The 14,163-nt window shown below is 39.3% G+C and overlaps 1 protein-coding gene across 2 annotated transcripts in view; it reads left to right on the top strand.

The window, feature by feature from the left end:
• Nucleotides 1–14,100, top strand: part of atg16l1 (ATG16 autophagy related 16-like 1 (S. cerevisiae)) — a 41,587-nt gene extending 27,487 nt beyond the window's left edge. Inside the window, exons 14-20 of one of the 2 annotated variants that reach the window (XM_069896528.1) lie at nt 138–258; nt 7,070–7,175; nt 7,683–7,832; nt 8,151–8,198; nt 9,383–9,484; nt 10,099–10,143; nt 10,243–10,329. In XM_069896528.1, the coding sequence (XP_069752629.1) occupies nt 138–258; nt 7,070–7,175; nt 7,683–7,832; nt 8,151–8,198; nt 9,383–9,484; nt 10,099–10,105 (534 nt within the window). In that variant the 3' untranslated portion in view covers nt 10,106–10,143; nt 10,243–10,329. Of the gene's footprint in view, nt 1–137; nt 259–7,069; nt 7,176–7,682; nt 7,833–8,150; nt 8,199–9,382; nt 9,485–10,098; nt 10,144–10,242 lie in introns of both variants that reach the window. The other variant, XM_069896527.1, reaches the window with a different exon arrangement.
• The last annotated feature ends 63 nt before the right edge of the window (nt 14,101–14,163 follow it).

The raw sequence follows: 14,163 nt of genomic DNA, 5'->3' as shown, positions 1-14,163 counted from the left end.
ATAAAGTGGACTATTCCCCGTAAATTATGGTATTTAAACATTTCTACAAATTTTTTAAAAATCCTATAAGAGTAGAACCATGTTTCTGTATACTTGTATATAAAGTTGACACATGGCTCCTTCTCTTTTCATAATAGCACACATTAACAGGACACAGTGGGAAGGTACTATCTGCGAAGTTCCTTTTGGATAACGCACGTATCGTGTCGGGCAGCCATGATCGGACTCTTAAGTTATGGGATTTGAGCCGCAAGATCTGTAAGTAGGGGCAATATGAAGGGGAACAGGCAAGAAATAGCAGGGCTTTTATTTCCATAACAGTCGCAGACTGATTTTTAAATTGATAAAATAATTAAATGCAACAGCTAAATGACTTAGTGGTGTGGTAAAGAGGCAGGTCTCACTTGCTTCTTTTATTTTTCTTTATCCATAACTTCATTAAATGTTGACCACAGGGACTCGTCTACTTGGCCTATAGCCTTCTTTGCCTTGGCAATTTAAATGCTCATCAACATAATTGCATGCTACTAGTAACTCTATTTTCACTGTTCCTTCTGACAGAGCATACCTGGTACTTTCCACTCTCTAGGGGGGTAAAAAAATCTATCTCAGATCCCCTCATTACCTGTATTTAATAATTGGGATCAAACCCGGGTTGGAGAAAAGAAAAACAGCAAAGTCACTAAATTGGCGTGAGCTTGTATTAAAAATGAATATGTTTCCAACAGTGCAAGGTCTTTTTCAAACATTACCTATATCTTGGAAAAAATGTTTTCAGGAACTAAATAAATATGTAAGGAAATTTATTTGGAAGGGCAAGATGTTAAGAATATCATTAGAAAAATTAACATGGAAATATGAATTGGGAAATATGCAACTTACAAAATTTTAAAAATTATAGAGCCACACAAATAAGATTCCTCTCTTCCTTTTATGAAGGAGAGAAACCAGCATGGATCAAAATAGAGATAGATAAGATAAGAGAGAAGTCATCAGAAAATTTTATGTATAAATTGGAACTGAGATTAATATCTGAGGATAGGGATATACCACTGTTGAAACACTTGATTAATACATGGAGCGAAGTAAACAGTGAAATGGGAATAAAGAATTCGGCATTAATTAAAAAAACCTTTGATTCAAAATAGATGTACTATTTACTATGAATAATAGACTTTTTAATACTTGGTGCACTTCTTCTTTCTTTGGCTTGGCTTCGCGGACGAAGATTTATGGAGGGGGTAAATGTCCACGTCAGCTGCAGGCTCGTTTGTGGCTGACAAGTCCGATGCGGGACAGGCAGACACGGTTGCAGCGGTTGCAGGAGAAAATTGGTTGGTTGGGGTTGGGTGTTGGGTTTTTCCTCCTTTGCCTTTTGTCAGTGAGGTGGGCTCTGCGGTCTTCTTCAAAGGAGGTTGCTGCCCGCCAAACTGTGAGGCGCCAAGATGCACGGTTTGAGGCGATATCAGCCCACTGGCGGTGGTCAATGTGGCAGGCACCAAGAGATTTCTTTAGGCAGTCCTTGTACTTTTTCTTTGGTGCACCTCTGTCATGGTGGCCAGTGGAGAGCTCGCCATATAACACGATCTTGGGAAGGCGATGGTCCTCCATTCTGGAGACGTGACCCACCCAGCGCAGCTGGATCTTCAGCAGTGTAGACTCGATGTTGTCGACCTCTGCCATCTCGAGTACTTCGACGTTAAGGATGAAAGCGCTCCAATGAATGTTGAGGATGGAGCGGAGACAACGCTGGTGGAAGCGTTCTAGGAGCCGTAGGTGATGCCGGTAGAGGACCCATGATTCGGAGCCGAACAGGAGTGTGGGTATGACAACGGCTCTATATGCGCTTATCTTGGTGAGGTTTTTCAGTTGGTTGTTTTTCCAGACTCTTTTGTGTAGTCTTCCAAAGGTGCTATTTGCCTTGGCGAGTCTGTTGTCTATCTCATTGTCGATCCTTGCATCTGATGAAATGGTGCAGCCGAGATAGGTAAACTGGTTGACCGTTTTGAGTTTTGTGTGCCCGATGGAGATGTGGGGGGGCTGGTAGTCATGGTGGGGAGCTGGCTGATGGAGGACCTCAGTTTTCTTCAGGCTGACTTCCAGGCCAAACATTTTGGCAGTTACCGCAAAACAGGACGTCAAGCGCTGAAGAGCTGACTCTGAATGGGCAACTAAAGCGGCATCGTCTGCAAAGAGTAGTTCACGGACAAGTTTCTCTTGTGTCTTGGTGTGAGCTTGCAGGCGCCTCAGATTGAAGAGACTGCCATTGTTATGAAGGACAAAATTTAATGTCATTTGATCAATAAAAAAATATGGCATACAGAATAATACAATACTTTGTTTTTATCAATTAAATGCATATTTGAGATAAACTGGGTCCAACAATGTTATTGCCTGAAAGAAGTGAAATAGAAACTTTGATTTGTAATAGATTTACTAAGAAATTTACATCTGCTATGTACATATTATTGCAAAAAGGAACTTTGAAGCAGAGAATACATAGGTCTTCTAGACAGAGATGGGAAATGGATTTCAATATAAATATTGCAGAGAAAAGTTAGTTGTAATTAGTTATAGTATGACAAACACAATAAATGTTAGATATAGATTGGTTCAATATAATTTTTTGCATCAATTGTACCTCATTCCATAAAAATTAAATAGATTGAAAGCAGATCTATCAGATAAATGTTTTTAGTGTATAACATAACATAACAATTACAGCACGGAAACAGGCCATTAGGCCCTTCTAGTCCGCACCGAACCAAACACCCCTCTCTAGTCCCACCTCCCTGCACAATGCCCATAACCCTCCATCTTCTTCTCATCCATATACCTGTCCAACCTTTTCTTAAATAATACAATTGACTCCGCCGCCACTATTTCTCCCGGAAGCTCATTCCACACGGCTACCACTCTCTGAGTAAAGACGTTCCCCCTCATGTTACCTCTAAACCTCTGCCCCTTAATTCTTAACTCATGTCCTCTTGTTTTAATCTTTCCTCCTCTTGTTTTAATCTTTCCTCCTCTTAACGGAAATAGTCTATCCACATCCACTCTGTCTATCCCTTTCATAATCTTAAATACTTCTATCAAATCCCCTCTCAACCTTCTATGCTCCAAAGAATAAAGACCTAATCTGTCCAATCTCTCCTTGTACTCTAGATGCTTAAACCCAGGTAACATTCTGGTAAACCTTCTCTGCACTCTCTCCACTCTGTTTATATCCTTCCTATAATTAGGCGACCAGAACTGCACATAGAACTCCAAATTAGGCCGCACCAACGTCTTATACAATCTCAACATCACCTCCCAATTCCTATATTCCATGCAATGATTGATAAAGGCCAGCATACTAAAAGCCTTCTTCACCACCCTATTCACGTGAGTTTCTACCTTCAGGGAACGATGTACTGTTACTCCTAAATCTTTCTGCTCTTCTGTATTCATCAATGCTCTCCCATTTACCACGTATGTCCTGTTCTGATTCTTCTTACCAAAATGAAGCACCTCACACTTATCAGCATTAAATTCCATCTGCCATTTTTCAGCCCACTTTTCTAAGCAGCCCAAATCCCTCTGCAATCCTTGAAAACCTTCTTCATTATCCACTATTCCACCTATCTTAGTATCGTCTGCATATTTACTAATCCAATTTTCCACCCCATCATCTAGATCATTAATGTATATAACAAACAACAATGGGCCCAATACAGATCCTTGAGGCACACCACTGGTCACCGGCCTCCAACCTGACAGACAATTATCCACTACCACTCTCTGGCCTCTCCCTTTCAGCCAATGTTCAATCCATTTGACTATCTCAAAATTTATACCTAAAGACTGCACCTTCCTAACTAACCTTCCATGTGGTACCTTATCGAAGGCCTTACTGAAGTCCATATAGACAACATCCACTGCGCTACCCTCATCCACATTCCTAGTCACCTCTTCAAAAAATTCAATCAGATTGGTCAAACATGACCTTCCCACAAATCCATGTTGAGTGCTCCTGATCAGACCCTGTCTATCCAGATGTTTATAAGTACTATCTCTAAGAATTTTCTCCATTAATTTACCTACCACAGACGTCAAACTTACAGGCCGATAGTTGCCAGGCTTCCTCCTTGAACCCTTTTTAAGTAACGGAACCACATGCGCAATGCGCCAATCCTCCGGCACTATCCCCATATCTAATGACATTTGGAAAATTACCGCCAGAGCCTCTGCTATTTCCTCCTTCACTTCTCTCAATGTCCTGGGGAAGATCCCGTCTGGTCCCGGAGACTTATCCACCTTTATATTCTTCAAAAGCCCTAAAACTACATCTTTTGTAATCTCTATATTCCCCATATTTACCCAATTTGCTTTTTTAATCTCACATCTCCCAATATCCTTCTCCTTAGTGAATACCGAAGAAAAGAAACTGTTCAATATCTCCCCATTTCTCTAGGCTCCACACACAGTTTTCCGCTCTGATTTTCTAAGGGACCAATTTTGTCTCTAGCTTTCCTTTTACCATTAAGTCAAGAGATGGGCACTTTTTTGCATTCTGCAAATTTGAAATTGAATTTTTTTTCAAAAGGAATTTATGAATGGAAAGATTGTATACAAAAATACATTTTTGAGAAAATTACTTATAATTTAAGGAATAAATATGATCTGAAAATTTGGTGCCCATATTTACATAAATTAGGCATGAATTTATTTAGAGCTTTCCCTGAATATCATGGGATAAATAAATGATGATATTGAAGGCAAAGTTCTGTAAATGGTGATGATATTTTGGTAACCAGGTTTGTTTTTTTTCCTTTTTAATTTTTCTATATCTTTGTTTCAATTTTTTTTTTTATTTTGGAGATTATTATGGGGAGGGAGTTGGTGGGGTTTATTGGGGTATAGTTTGTAGCATGTATAATTTATTTGAATATTTGATTGTCATTTTCTGTATTTGGATACTAATACATATTTGAACATTTAAATAAAATGTTTTTTAAAAATTGGATTGAGCTCAGTCACGACCCTCAATTGGACAGTATCCATAGGCCTGATTAATCATCTGGAGATGAGTTCAAATATCACTCTGGCAACTTGACAATTAAATTTATAAAATTAATATCAAATGTAAATTTGGCATTAAAGTGATATGTGTGAATATCTTATTCACATGCTTTTTTTGTGGGGGGGAGGAAAGGAGTCTGCTACCCTTCCTTACCCTCTCTCATTTGTGTGTAACTTTAGACCTACATATTATGGAGTTAACTCTTAACTTTCCTCTAATTATGTCTTGTCAAGTAACTCCAGTTCAAAGGGGTTGGGGTCTGAGCAATTCTGGTTGTTCCTTCAGTGTCTGGATTCTATTAAAATGCAAGTTATGATCATCGGTGTCAGCGGAATATTATCCCAGAAGGAAGGGGAAAATTAGAAATTGGGGTAAAATGAAATTTTCAGTACAATAAAACCTCTTGGTATCCGGCACCTATGGGGAATGGTAGAAGCCGGATTAGTGAATTTTTCAGTTGCTTGACACCTACTCTTACAATACCTAGCTAATACACCTGCATTAAGAATAAATAGTTTAAAAGATAAAAATATTTACTGTACTCACCCTGAACAAACTAATTTGCATGAATATATAAACCTTAAAGCATTTTACTTTATTTTCAGTCACATTTCTTTGAAAATATTTAGCTGTTGCTGCATCTGCAGGTTCCTCCTCCTCCGTGTCTGAAAGACGAACAATAACATTATAGAAAATTATCCTCCTGCCCCAAGTTTACAGATAAGCCCTCTGACCAAGGCCACCCTTACAAAGCAAGAATAAGGAGTCACCCCAATGGTGAGCGGCTTCAACCTAGGTGACTTCATTATATTCAAACACAACTTTATTGAAACTATTCAAACAGCTGGTACAAGCAAAGTACAACCAAGGTGCTCCGCAGGCTGAACATTTACTCCTATCTTCACCAAAAAGTTGTGTTACTTCAGAGAACATTTACAATATTAAACTCGCTTATTTTTTACCTGTTATTTTATTCTTATTCATTTTAATTTTTAAAATTTATTTTCCTTTTTTACCAGTTGCTTGAGGCTGCTGGTTGTTTGAACTTCACATACCAAGGGTTTTACTATATTTACTGCAAAAATATATCCAGAGAAAAGACTACAGCAAACCCTTGGAAGCTCATCGAATCATTAACCTTACCTTTTTGAAAATTTTTGCTTAGACCTGGGTGCTTTTTATTTGTTATAACTGGGAGTAAAGTATTAACTAAAGACCATAATGCCTTTTTTCTTAATCCTCCACTCCTATCCCTTATAAAATAATTGTTTTATTTAAATAAAATAAAATTAGGCATACAACACGGTAATAGGCCATTTCGGTCCACGAGTCTGTGCCGCCCAATTACACACATTCAACTTCCACCCCTGGTACGTTTTGAATGGTGGAAGAAAACCAGAGCCCCCGGGGAAAATCCAAGCAGACACTGGAAGAACATACAAACTCCTTATAGACAGCCCGGAATTTGAACCCTTGTCCCTATTGCTGGTGGTGTAAAGGTGTTGTGCTGATCATTACCCCAACTGTGCCACCCCTGAGCTGGGTAATGATTGCCAATTGGTTGTCTGTAGCAGCCAGGGGCCTGGTGAGCAATATGCAGCCTGAATAATTTGGGGAAACAACACCTTTAGTAAAATGGTTAGTAGGGACTGGGAAGTTCAGTTAAACACTGGGTTCTGGTTTAGGTCAAACCTGTATTCGATCTACAGTTCAAAAATATTTGTAAATTGATCCAGTATAATATTGACTCTGCGGTTTTGGTGCATAAATGATTCTTTGCGTATAGTGTTTCTTCAGTTTTCAAGAAGAGTTCTTGGGTAACTGGATTTGGATATACTTGTCATTTATAGAAGCAGCTGTAACCCTGAAGTGTGGTACTTTTGTGTGGTAGTTTTAGGTATATGAGAGTAAATTTAAACCATTTGATTTAAAGATATAGATGACTTTTTTAGGAAAAAATATTGTCTGGTTCCCACTTCATCATTCAATGTTGATCCTCTCTTCCAGGTATAAAAACTGTGTTTGCTGGTTCCAGCTGCAATGACATTGTTTGCACTGAGCAGTGTGTTATGAGTGGACACTTTGACAAGAAAATTCGCTTCTGGGACATCAGGTGAAATGGTCGTGATGGAATTAACTCCAGAATTGTATTGTTTGGAGTGCTGTTTATTTTGAATGTGAAAACTTTCAAGGAAATGCTATTCCAGGTCCTTGAGACTGGAGCTCTTTAGTAATCTGAAAGCATTTTCATTTATCGCCAACATTTTTAAAAAACAGGTTCTGGCCTTGAGCTTGAAGCAAGAAGGGACGTAGATAGTCGTATAGATATTAGTAAATACATGGAGCATAATGCTCAGGTGTTGGTGGACAAAAATGTTCTGGGGGAAAAACACTTTAATAGAGATTAACAAAATGGGAAAACTGAAATGCATTTGATTTGATGCAGTTGATCTAAAAAATATCTTTCTATACAATGGAGAACACAATCTCAAGCATGATTGCTGAATGGAATAGAGGGTGAGATGTCCAACCTGTGGACTTCTCTAACTTTCGGAACGTGCATTGTACTGGGATGATTATTTTGTGTGCGTAGTGCTATGTTGTATCTTTTCTGCCCCAGGACAGAAAGCATTGTGCGAGAGCTGGAACTGCAGGGTCGTGTCACTGCACTTGATCTCAGCCCAGGCCACACAGAATTACTGACCTGTTCCAGAGATGACATACTAAAGATAATTGATCTACGTACAAATGTGACCAGGCAGTCTTTCAGGTAATTGAAGTGGGCTGGCTAGCTTTCAATTCTTTATAATAGAAATTGATGATTTTTACATTTATGAACTCCATTTGTACACATACCTACATTCTTTATTCAATGGGTGATTGTTTTCTTGGTCATACACTGAAATTACAATACAGGTGTGTTTGTTTTATAATCATTGCTTTCACCTATTTGCATCCAGAAATTGAATGTTTGTCCCCTCTTTCTTGTGCATTTAGTATAGCTCTGTGTAAGTCCCATGATTGTTTAGTGACTCTTGCTCATACAGTTGAACTATATTGCTTCTGACTGCATTCTTTTTCTGCACAGTTCGCAAGGATTCAAGTGTGGGTCAGATTGGACAAGAGTGACGTTCAGGTAATTGGCTCCAATCGGGCATTCATCCAAGTGGTAGTGAAGATCACTACATGTGCACCAGACATATCTGATAAGGCCATGTCTTCTGTGTTGAGTAGCAATGGATTCAATTGAAGTGGAGCATTTTAGCTTTCCAGTATCAAAAGCCTTTGAAACTTTGGTTTAACAACTTCCTATCCTCAGCAATATTGTTTTTCCATCTTTTCCTGGTGCTCTCCTCCACCAAAAGAAAAATCCTTTATCGCAAATGAATTTAATGTCATTTTTCAATGATATCAGGGACTGGCAGTTCTCATTTCAGACAACCTGTTTCCATTGCATTACGAACCAGCAGATGGTCGGGTATAAAACTAGTCCCAGGAGCAAGGACATGGCATATATGCGCTTGTTGGTAGTCTAGCAAAAATGGGAACACAGAGCCTATACCCTTGAAGGTAGTCCCACAAAACCAGGACGTGGAGTATATGTGATTGTTGTTAGTCCCTGAAAACCAGGACACAGGTTAAATGTTATAATTGTACCCACCTCTGCCACATCTGGTAGCTATGTATGCACTACTGTGTGGGGGGCGGGAGGGGAATTACCTCAGTCTCTGTCTCCTCTGGTTCAAGGAAAATGTCTCCCCCTGTCCAGCCTCTAACCTGGACCATCTAGTCCCGGTAACATCCTCGTGAATGTTTTTTTGCACCCTTTCCAGTTTAATGGCATTCTTCCCATGGCAAGTTGACCAGAACTGCGTGTAGTATTCCAAATATGGCTTTATTAATGTTTTTTATACCTGGCCCGTATCCATTGCTCTTGCTGATCAAGGTAAATGTGACAAATGCTGCCTTCATTGCCTCTCTACTATTGCCTCAAGGTCTCTGTGTTATACAGCACTTATGAAAGCCCTACCATTTACTGTGCGTCCTGACCTGAATTAAATTCCTTAGGCTATTCCTTGGCCCACTGACTCAATTAACAAAAATGTTGTGGTTATATTGTGACAATCACTGTATTAGTGTAGTCCTTATCTGTGTAAACTTCTGAAGTATTTTCATAGAAAGAGAGGAAAATGGATATCATTGATGCTCAAATCAAGATTTAATCACTCATGGTTTTACACTCATCATAAATTATTGCTTGAGCTGCGAATCATGGGTCCATAGTCTCTGAAATCACAGGTGAATATCTTCTCTCTTCAGCCCAGATGGGAAGTTCATTGCTGCAGGGTCTTCAGTTGGAACTCTTTTTGTCTGGAGTGTCGAATCTGGGAAGGTGGAAAGATCCCTGGGAAAATATCACAGGTTTGTTGTAAATCAGTTGGTGATTAATTCCCAAGCCGATATTTATCTGTGGATTTCCCCATTAACACTCGAGCATTTTGTAGATGGTGCTAGCTGTCTTGCATATGATGATATTGGAGGCCATTTGATCCAAGCTTCCAGTAGAGCAATCACATTAGTCCAATTCTCCCTCCATTCACAGAACCCCAACAACCTATTCTGCCCATGAACTCCTTCTTGATTATTTTGCCTTCAACTAAGGGGTAATTTAGTCACCAATTAACCTATAGATGTGGAAGGAAACCAGCATCTGTGGAAATCCACAGAATATGCAAAATCCAAATGGTATTAAAAACCGGGTCCCTGGAGCAATGAAGGCAGCAACACAGACAACTGCACTGCTCATTAACAGCTGCAGCTCTGCTGACTATATTCTTGGGTGGTTGGAATGAATTCAGTTGATTCAAGAATATTCCATGCATTTTAAACTTCAGATATGTTAAAGTTACTGATGTGTACAAGAGGTTGATGCCACTTTTGCAGGAGATATTTCAATATTTTGGATGGGCATTTTATTTTCATCCTTCCTCAAGTGATTTGTTGAAATCTAACATAACCTTTTCTGACATTTGCAGAAATTGAAACAGCAGAATTTGGGTAAACCTGTGTTTGAAGACAGGGTAATGATGGCCATCACATTATTTGGCAAAGACTGATGAAATGCTGAACCAAATCTCTTGTGGGGTTTTTTTTCATACTCTTTGTTTTTCTCCATCCAGCTCATCTGTAAATGCAGTATCATGGTCGTCATCTGGGGAGCATGTGATCAGTGTGGACAAAGGAAGCCGTGTAGTACTTTGGTCGGGGTTGTGAATTGAAACGACTAGAAGCCAGCCAAGTAGTGCCCTTGTACCCAACTCGCTGTCTAGCTGGATGGAGGATATTGCCCACAATATGGTTGGAATTGCAGCACCCAGACTGGCACAGCAAGCCTTGCAGAACTTCTGTCTTGTATCTGGCCAGCTGAAAAGGAGTGTAGACGCTACAACGATGGACTCTTCTGTATTTACAATTATTCACAAGAAGCATGCTCTCTTCCTGCTCTTTAGGGAAGATACACAGGGCCTTTATCATACCAGCTGCTGTGATGGTTTTCTGGGCACAAAGCCACCTACTTGGCCTGTGTTTTCCACCTAAGGTGCCTAGCTGTCTTTTCACCCCACTGCTTCCTTTTTGTTGCCATCATATCAAAGATGGGGTTTGTCGTCATATTATGTTTGCTTTGTTTACCCAAACCTGGGTAAAAGTGTTGGTTTTAATTCTTTGTGGGAATAGAAAATTCTGAGAATGAGGAGCAGTTACTGATGGCATACACTTTGCTGTAATTTGAAACAAAGAATAGTTATTGCATTGCAATGACAAAGGAAATATGTGTACTTTAGCCTTTACTTTGGAGGAATTGTACACCATGTACAGTAATTTTGAGTTTTCCTTAAAAGAGCAATTTGTTCCTTTTACTAAGAGGGCAGGTGTGTTTTTTTAAAATTTAATCTTTTCTTTAAACGTGGAAATTTCTGCCTATGTCGCTTGATTGCACTGATTGCTTGTTCCTGGTAGTGGGTGGTGGGTTGTTGCCTTGATTCATGTGATTAAGCTCCCACAATGCTGCTATGTGAGAGAATGAACTTTCAGTTAAGCTCCAATAATCAGGAGTCTGGTCACAATTGCAAGATCATCAGTGGAGCTCTGTGATGGCTCCTTCGCTTTGGTTAGCCAAAAGTGGGATCTCACTATTTACTCTCATTATTAGAGCACCCTATTTTGCTTAACTTGTTCTAAATGAACAATGATTTCACTGGTAACTTGTTGCTTAATGTTTGTTTTCTGTTCCATGCTAAATCCAGTTTTGTAGATGATATTCAAGAGGATTAGCTTCCAAACATTGCACTTGAAAATCTGCATTTCTAGATCAGGTCACGCAGTGTTGAGCCTGTTATTCCAAGAGTCTCCTATAGAAAGAGCAGGCTACTGTTTGTGTCTCATGATATTACCCAAAGATGGATTTCTAGTCTGCATTCTTAGCTGGTGTTTGAGAGTATGGCTTGGAATGTGGAAAATTGGTATCAACATCCCTGGAAAATTAGAAAATAACCAAGATTACTGAAAATGACCATTACATTTGATGTGCTTGAAGGTATATGTTGAGTGGGAGCATCAGTTTGGTGATGTCCCTCCATCATCACACCCTGGCCTGCCAATACTTACTGTCGTACCACATATAGATTTGAGCATTTGATCAAGGCACTATGTTGACATGATTTGTATCCCCAGCAGGAGCTTAAGCTTTGGAAGGCTGTACACTTTAAATGTACTCAAAAACTAATAATCCATCATCCAAGTATTTGAAAATCCCAGTGGTTTGGCATTTAATTCAATAATGCACACACTCATTTCAACACACCAGGGCTTGGTGTCGGTGTTCCATGAGGTACTGTACACTGTTGCCTGTAGCTCTCATTCTTCCCTCAAAGCACCAGGCTGCTTTTCCTATGCAAAGCCCTTGGACTGCTAGAAAGTTTTGTATCAATTGTGTTGGGTATGAATTGGAATAACATCCAATAGTCTTAAAAATCTACTGGTCCAATATCACTAAAATCCCAAGTGTGTCTGTTTACCAGAATACTTACTGCATGTGGAGAGCAGTGTAATTACTGCAAATCATTACCACATGGTCCAAACCTATAATACAAACTACATATTAGGCAGGAAACTTCCAAAGCACGTATTTTTTGTACTTTCATCTGGCTTGTGCTCATATCCAAGCTTCAATTGAAATATCTCATTCATGCTAGTATCAGCTCTCATAATTAAAAAGCCAATGTCAAACTCAAGAGGAGCCAGCAATCTGTTCTTAAAACAAGTGGGGTTTTCACTTTTTAAGCAGCTTATCAAAATTGCATATTGTGGTTTGTAGCTGTTCAAAGACGAGTACAATGTAAAACTACGCTTGTGCAGTAAACCAATTGAAAGAAACCTAGTGCGAGAAATTGTGAACTCCTGTGCTGCGATATCACAACATGAAGAAGAAAGTACTGACTGTTGAGATGGGCTCACCTGAGATCTAGTTTCATTTGGATTTTGACCCTAGAATGAGAACATGTCTTGTATACCTTGTGTGAAAAAGAACTCTCACTGTAGTTCTTAGGTGGCTATGAGATCACTTCCAAAAATGTGCACTGAAGTGACCATCTCAGTAATGTGGTTCATGGGATATCACTTAGTACATGGTGGTAAAATAATTACTGCAGATTTGATCTGTAACCCATGTAACAGATATGTAAGTGTTTGTATCATAATAACCCAGGTTGCGTGTCATTTTGGGATCTTTTGAGGAAGAAATGTGAAAGAGCTGTACTTGGTGCTAAATATGCTGTTACTTCTGGGATTTACTTTGACTGATTCTTGCTGAACTTGGTGAGTTTAAATTTGGATTAAATTTCTGTCAGAATCAGTTCCATCGTAGGAATGTTTTTCCAGTTCGATAAAGACAAGCGATTAAGCCATGACTGGGGTTCGAGGTAAAGGCATGAATCAAAATAAAACCTTTGGCAGTGTCTCCATTTATTATTCGAGAGGAGTATCTGATTTTCCAGTACTGTCATTGATTTTTAGCAATGCTAAAGGGCCTTTCAGTCCTTGGCTGTTGTGCATGTGTAAAGTTGCTTGAATCAAACCATTTCAGAGTTTTGTTTTTAGCTTTTTGTTTTGCATTATAAAAACCCCTGTTGAAAAGTAACCCAGGTAAATTTAAGGCTGGGGCTGGTGGATGGCATTTATTTATGGTCTTGCCCTCTGGAGATCAAAGCTTCATTCTGTTCTTTCATGGCGGCAGATGAGATACTCAAATATTGCAGGCCTATAAATGCTGTTGTGCATTGGGAAAGAGTTCCATTTTGTTATTGTTTATTGGAGAATCTAAAGTCTGTGCCCATTTGAGAGTTAGGGATGGAATTGGCAAGTGTTCCCTTAGATAATGTCATTTTACAAAATGTACTCTGGGTGACCCCTGCACTCGGGTCATAGAAATTTATCCTGGCAGAATTCACAAAATGCAACACAAATATTTAACATGAATAAAATTCTCTCATTGAATTAGTATGGGGGGGTGGGGGAGAAAAAGGTTATTAATACATTGTTCCAACATGCACTGTTTACAAAAAATGGTGATATGGCCCTTTTATTCAGAACTCAACCTACCCTGTCCACCCCACCACCCCAACCTATGATGCGTGGGCTTCCTGCATTCATAAAATGTTGAGCTAATTGCAGACAGATTTGTGCACCTGTTCTTGTGTAGAGAACAACTATATCTGATCTTTGGTTTATGTGTGTGTGTGTGTGTGTGTGTGTGTATACATCCAGTTAAGAAGCATGTTCCAATTACCTCATATGTGTCGATGCTCTAAGAGCGCTCTCCAGAATCTTATTTGCACTTTGTTTTTTTTCTGAGGAGTATAGCATTACATCCTTTTGGCAGAGATCTGGCCCATTCATTGCGGCTGAATCCCATGTAATCCCACCAATTTGCTCTGTAAATTGTTTCAAATGTTTTTATTAAATAAAAGAATTTTAATGGATGCACCTGTCAAATTCTGAATTGCCATTTCTCTACTGCAATTTTGGTTGACTTGCCTGGATAG

Source organism: Narcine bancroftii, chromosome 9, assembly GCF_036971445.1.
Source record: "Narcine bancroftii isolate sNarBan1 chromosome 9, sNarBan1.hap1, whole genome shotgun sequence".
Lineage (NCBI taxonomy): Eukaryota > Metazoa > Chordata > Chondrichthyes > Torpediniformes > Narcinidae > Narcine > Narcine bancroftii.
This window is presented reverse-complemented; position numbering and strand designations above follow the sequence as displayed.